This window comes from Limulus polyphemus, unplaced genomic scaffold (assembly GCF_000517525.1).
Source record: "Limulus polyphemus unplaced genomic scaffold, Limulus_polyphemus-2.1.2 Scaffold2789, whole genome shotgun sequence".
Taxonomy (NCBI): Eukaryota; Metazoa; Arthropoda; class Merostomata; order Xiphosura; family Limulidae; genus Limulus; species Limulus polyphemus.
In genome coordinates, this window is record NW_013668399.1 from 131,374 (window position 1) to 138,599 (window position 7,226).

Consider the following 7,226-nt stretch of genomic DNA (forward strand, 5'->3'; position numbering starts at 1 on the left):
TACTTCAATAAAATCTACTCTGTGATGATAGTTAATTTTTAAAGTCAAAATTTCATTAAAATCCTTTTTCTCATAGATGGTAAACATTATTGAATGTCAAGTATGAGTACATTGTTGTAGAACTGTCAGACAATTCCAGAAAAGGCCGCAGGAACTAGCAGTTATACCTTCCTGAGCTACACGAACTCCTTCGTCTATTTAAGCTTCTGTGTTCATTCTGTCTGTAATGTGAAGTCGCTGCCCGAACCGTGATGAAAGCTTGCACTTTCTTGTATTACACCACATTTTTGATTTTGTTCTAGTTTTTTACCGTTAAAAATATTTTAATTCAGTATTATTGATTCTTATAGAGGTAGGGAACCATGTTCAATTAATAGCAAAGAACGTCAATGAATAAATTTAAAAAAAAATGTTTTCGTGTTAGTGATGTCGTCTGTGTCATTTCTCCTCAAGAATCATTATAGCTTAAGCTGCACGATAAATCTGGGATTTCAAGATAACTCAAAACGCACGTGCTGTGAAATCTGCACGTCTTTTTGGTGTACAGTCACGCAGAAACTATTCTAATAAATCTAGAGTAGTGTGTCATTTTTCGTGACTTTCCACTAATAAAGACATGTTATCAGATTTTTTTTTATCTCTCATTATATATTGTCACATTCGAGAGGTTACCATTAATGATTGAAAAAAAAAACATATCTTAAGAAACAGATTCCTTAAATGATAAATGAATTAGAGTATATTAAGGATATTTCAAAGCAGTCTCTCATAATATCCTTAAGGACAAGGAATACATTCGAAGAGAACCCGATCTTCAAATAATTATGAGGTCCATTTTTAGGTCGAAGTATCATTCTTTTTTGTATCAATTTATCTAACACTAAATACGTGATTCACTAAGTGTGATTTAAGCCATAGCCTGGCATGGTCTGGTGGTTAGGGCGCTCGACTCGTAATCTACGGGGCGCGGGCTCGAATCCCCCGTCACCCAACATGTTCGCCCTTTCAGTTGCGGAGGCGTTATAATGTGACGGCCAATCCCACTATTCGTTGGTAATAGAGTAGCTCAAGAGTTTGCGGTTGGTGGTGTTGACTAGTTGTCTTCCTTACAGTCTATAACTACTAAATTAGGGACGGCTAGCGTAGATAATCTTTGGGTAGCTTTACGCAAAATTCAGAACTAACCAAACCGTTTGAGCCGAGAAATCTTTACGTTTTCATGCCGTTTTCAATGTCTGGAGCTGGAGAGCTAAAACTTTAAATTAATGAGATTTAAAATAAAGAGTCACAAGATATGAAAAGTGTTTGACTTTTACGTTGGAATGTTAGAGAGATATTTCTAGCAATATCCATGTATCTTGAGGTAGTTCAATATATTCCGTCTTACTAAAACACAAATTTACCAAAATTTGTGTATTTAAACAAATGTAGTCAGAAAAAATAATGAAACACAGCTCAGTAAGAGTGCTCATCCTCAAAATAAATACTTTCAATAACTTTTAACTTTCTCTACTAACAACTAAAGGGCCCTCCCAGTGGCACAGCGGTATGTCTGCGGAATTACAACGCTAGAGTCCGGGTTTCGATACCCGTGGTGGGCAGAGCATAGAGAGCCCATTGTGTAGCTTTGTGCTTCATTACAAGCAAACAAACTGAACTAAAGGTTTGATTCTGGATGTAACCATTTTTTTTTCCTTTAATGTTTTCTTATACTTTGTATTTAAAACTTCACAAATGTTCAACTTGAACAATTCCAAACTCAGTCTAAACTATTTTTAAAAGGGAAGATTATAGAAACTTTAAGACATATATGTAATAAGTTTTTCCAAGTCAAATTAATTAAGTATTTATTCGCAGGGGATATCAACATAAAATTCATTCTCAAATACCCATTTTATAATCAAAATAAAATTCTTAAAACACATTGTATAACACTAGTATTTAAATAAGTATATATATTTTTTTTCTTTTTAGGTGCTCTACATGGCTGTTGTCATAGTTGGTACGTTTTATCTCAACTCATTGTTGGAACCAGGTAAGACAACCTAACCAAAGCTGTTTCCATAGTTGGTACGTTTTATCTCAACTCATTGTTGGAACCAGGTAAGACAACCTAACCAAAGCTGTTTCCATAGTTGGTACGTTTTATCTCAACTCATTGTTGGAACCAGGTAAGACAACCTAACCAAAGCTGTTTCCATAGTTGGTACGTTTTATCTCAACTCATTGTTAGAAACAGATAAGCCAAACTAACTAAAGCTATTGAATCATACGAGATCCGAATTATTATCAGTAAGACCTGGAAATACTTAAGTTAAAATACGAAATTAAAACAACACACACGTTATTACTCTGTAGGGATTAATGTACTATAAAATGGACGAGTGACAGTCATTATTTTGTTAATTGGTGAAACACTACGTCGCCCATTATTTCATTTGGTTGTTAAAGTCAACTTGAATGCATTTATATGACAGATATTACAACATGAACTCGTAAATTATATCCTACACATCATAAAACACGGTCTATCAAGAGGATTCAAAAATTTTGAAAATGGGAGTCTAAGGTAACTGCATTACTTTGGGTAATGAGTATATATATATAGCTTGGAGATCAACGTAGATGAAAACAATAGACTCATTCATTAAATATTTGTGACGTAAACGATTCTGGAGATTCTTGTGGAGAGCTGAGTTAATGCTTGGAGTACTGAATCTATTGTAAGTAATTTTAATTGTGTGAGTGTGTAATATGTGTGTGTGTGTGTAACTACTTCTTAAGTCTTTTGTTTTTATATATAACCTATTTGGTTCCCAGTATTGACCTTTGATAGGGAATTATGGGTAAGAAAAATGGACATAGCTGTCCTTTCTTAGTTTATTTTTGTGGAAGATCCAGACAAGTTTAATTCTTGATAAATCTAGAGACTGGAGATTGTTATATTCACACAAAGTTCTTCTAAGAGTCATAGGACACCTTTCTTGTTTGTCGTACTTTCCAGTGTTACTGTGCACATAGATACATTAACGTGATACAAAAGAACAACAACATTATAAGTAAGGTTTCGTGTAACTGACAAAATGATGTTACATTGAATGTGTAGCTTTTATATACAAATAAATAAGAATACATATAGAACTAGGCTAAAATAAATAGTGTGATATATAAATAGGGCAGGCGACGTGAACTGTATATATTTCTGTAGACAAGTTATGAGCTAATTAAATACCTAAGCCTACGTTATTTGAAAAGATGCAGAACAAAACTACTTGTAAGAGTTTTAAATGATGCTAAAGCAGTTTCCTTTTGTATGTTGAGTAGTATGGGGTAATAATTTGAAGTTCATTTTATCCACTTTGGTGACCATGGCAACCTGTTACCATGGCATTAACTACAGAAATTACAAGTATGCCGCTCGTCTTACGAACAATCGTTAACACAGGGTTAGCAACGCACATTCTCTGCTCATGATTGCTTATGGGTGCGTTTTTCACACCTGTTTATTATGAAACGTTGGCTGGTTAAAGACTGTAAATTTGTGGTTTTAACTTGCTATGAGCAAATCAAACATTGGATCTCTGCATCTGAGTTAAATACTATACATTATAGCCACTTGCATATGAAATAATCAAAAATACATTCAATTATTTATTGAAACATATTACAGATAAAAATAATATATGTACAATTAGGCATTATGGAAACGGGATGTAAGAGATAAAAAACATTAATGAAACAAAGAGAATTATATACGGGATAATTATAAATATAGTTTTGCAGTTTAACATATTATATCTCACAGATGGCGCACATCATCTTGTATAATGGCCATTTTCCGGAGGTTTGGAACGTGCGTGACTTCAAGTGTCTGTCGAACCACGTGGCCATTCACAAGGAAAGTGACATGAAATTATTCTGTTCTAAAAATGTTCCCCTCCCAAAAGATCGTGTTCACATGGTTACCATTATGTTGAGAGACACCATGCTGCATGATAACCATGGTGTTCTATTACATTTCGTTACCGCAGCATGCGAATGACATTGGTTGTGAGCGCTGCAGGGTACTGTGCAGCGTTAACTGTGCAGGTTTGTAGTCCATGTGCTGATGGGTCATCAAAACAGTGTGGTCCAATACCAAAGTCAGCTGTGAAACTCACTACACTGATACTTTAGTATCATGTAGGTGTGTAGGAAATGTCTCATGTGGATTACTGTTCGATCAGATAATGACACTTCTAGAAAGGGTGAAGTGTGCCTCATTAGTCCATAAGATAATGACACTTCTAGGAAGGTTGAAGCGTGCTTCATTAGTCCATAAGATGATGACACTTCTAGAAAGGGTGAAGTGTGCCTCATTAGTCCATAAGATAATGACACTTCTAGGAAGGTTGAAGCGTGCTTCATTAGTCCATAAGATGATGACACTTCTAGGAAGGTTAAAGACTGTTTCATTAGTCCATAAGATAATGACACCTCTAGGAAGGTTGAAGAATGTTTCATTAGTCCATAAGATAATGACTCTTCCAGAAAGGTTGAAGTGTGCTTCACCAGTCCATAAAATAATAACCCTTCTAAAAAGGTTGAAGTGTGCTTCATCAGTCCAAAAGATAATGACACTTTTAGAAAGGTTGAAGTGTGCTTCACCAGTCCATAAGATAATGACACTTCCAGAAAGGTTGAAGTGTGCTTCACCAGTCCATAAAATAATAACCCTTCTAAAAAGGTTGAAGTGTGCTTCATTAGTCCATAAGATAATGACACTTCTAAAAAGATTGAAGAATGCTTCATCAGTCCATAAGATAATGACACTTCTAGGAAGGTTGAAGAATGCTCCATCAGTCCATAAGATAATGACACTTCTAGAAAGGTTGAAGAGTGCTTCACTAGTCCATAAGATAATGACACTTCTAAAACGGTTGAAGTGTGCTTCATTAGTCCATAAGATAATGACACTTCTAGGAAGGTTGAAGAATGCTTCATCAGTCCATAAGATAATGACACTTTTAGAAAGGTTGAAGTGTGCTTCATTAGTCGATAAGATAATGACACTTCTAGAAAGTATGAAGAATGCTTCATCAGTCCATAAGATAATGACATTTCTAGGAAGGTTGAAGAATGCTTCACTAGTCCATAAGATAATGACACTTCTAGAAAGGTTGAAGAATGCTTCATCAGTCCATAAGATAATGACACTTCTAAAACGGTTGAAGTGTGCTTCATCAGTCCATAAGATAATGACACTTCTAAAACGGTTGAAGTGTGCTTCATCAGTCCATAAGATAATGACACTTATAGAAAGGATGAAGTGCAGCTGTGCTGTTTTGTTAAGCCACAAGATACTAAGCGATATAACGAGCACTGCTGTACCCATGTGCAGCTGTGCTGTTTGTTAAGCCACAAGATACCAAGCGGTATAATGAACACTGCTGTACCCATGTGCAGCTGTGCTGTTTTGTTAAGCCACAGAATAGGTTGAAATTGACAAATCAAGATACCAAGCGATATAACCTGCACCGCTGTACCCATGTGCAGTTGTGCTGTTTTGTTAAGCCACAAGATATCAAGCGGTATAACGAGCACTGCTGTACCCATGTGCAGTTGTGTTGTTTTGTTAAGCCACAGAATGGGTTGAAATTGACAAATCAAGATACCAAGCGGTATAACCTGCACCGCTGTACCCATGTGCAGTTGTACTGTTTTGTTAAGCCACAAGATACCAAGCGGTATAACCAGCACTGCTGTGCCCATGTGCAGCTGTGCTGTTTTGTTAAGCCACAAGATACCAAGCGGTATAACGAACACTGCTGTACCCGTGTGCAGTTGTGCTGTTTTGTTAAGCCACAAGATATCAAGCGGTATAACCAGCACTGCTGTACCCATGTGCAGCTGTGCTGTTTTGTTAAGTCACAAGATACCAAGCGGTATAACGAGCACTGCTGTACCCATGTGCAGCTGTGCTGTTTTGTTAAGCCACAGAATGGTTGACCGAAGAGATAGTTTTAGTAGATTTCGGTGGTTTGTATGTACGTGGCTTATTTTGTTTATGAACTTGCACAGAGCATCACTGGAACAAGTCCCTCTACGAACGTTATGCTTTCCACGACAGCCGCTTTTATATTGCATCCTTTGGTGTAATAACATTTCATTAGTCCATTTATCTACACAGATGTCACCTTCACGTTGGTTCAATGAGCTACACTTCGATCGACAGGCCCATTTATACCCATTGGAAAAATGTGAAAGAAAATACAGTGGCACCTCTGGTGGCAACAAGTGACAACTGTGAAATTTGCATCCGCAAGTTAACCTTATCATCCCTGTTCAATTTCACATTTCTATGCCATACGGTTTGTGATATATGCTGAATTACTAAACGTTCTTCATTTATAAATTTCGAGTCATTCGAAGACTTCTAAACAATGTCTTAAAATCCTTTTTAAGTACATCCATTGTAAAAACGTAATCATTCATTGATAGCCAAAAATAGGAGATTTATTTATAAGCACAGTTGATGAGCATGCCAATTTAATGCGTTATTTTATTTTCTAATAGTCTTGAATAAAAATTCCAAATGAACGAAAACTTATTTTTAAGAATATGTGATATGTAAAAAGCTGTTTTAGGAATACGTATGATCTTCGAAACAGTTAAGTATGCAATGAGTTTTGTCGCCGAAGTTAACTTTACGTGTAATGTATGCTGTCCTACGTAATATCTGTAAATTTTCTGAACAGACTAAATGACATTCCAACTCATCCCGATGTATAGTAATAACTCAGTAATATATTGTAGTCAGATACTGTAATATTCTTTTTTCACTTCTTTAGAACAGTTGCTTTAGCTGGTGTTTAACAACTAACAGTTTTTTTGCTCAGTGTAAAACGTAATCTTCATAAGTCTCCCCTAAAATGATAAAGTTGAATACTGAACTTTAAAGTTGATTGGTACGTCTTATGAGTCCTGATTACACAGGTCTGCTTTGGTTTTATTGCCTTGAAATGTTTACATGTTCTACGGTAATTCCTGGTCGCTGAATCCGAAAATGACATCCATTTTTCTCCATTACTTACACAAAACGTCATAACATAATGCATAAAAAAAGACCAAAACAAGTAGTTTTCAAACTAAAAGACGTAGATTTCACAAAACAATAATCACGATGAATGAGGATGTATATTCGTTTGACATCAGTGTTCTTCCCTTTTCTTCAGTTTGTCTGTATT

The 7,226-nt window shown here is 35.7% G+C and overlaps 1 protein-coding gene across 3 annotated transcripts in view; it reads left to right on the forward strand.

Moving 5' to 3' along the window:
• LOC106467905 overlaps positions 1–7,226 on the forward strand; it is a 40,465-nt gene that overhangs the window by 16,858 nt on the left and 16,381 nt on the right. For all 3 annotated transcript variants that reach the window (XM_022396123.1, XM_022396124.1, XM_022396125.1), the window contains exon 2: positions 1,975–2,035. In XM_022396123.1, coding sequence (XP_022251831.1) covers positions 1,975–2,035 — 61 coding nt within the window. The remainder of the gene's footprint in view (positions 1–1,974; positions 2,036–7,226) is intronic.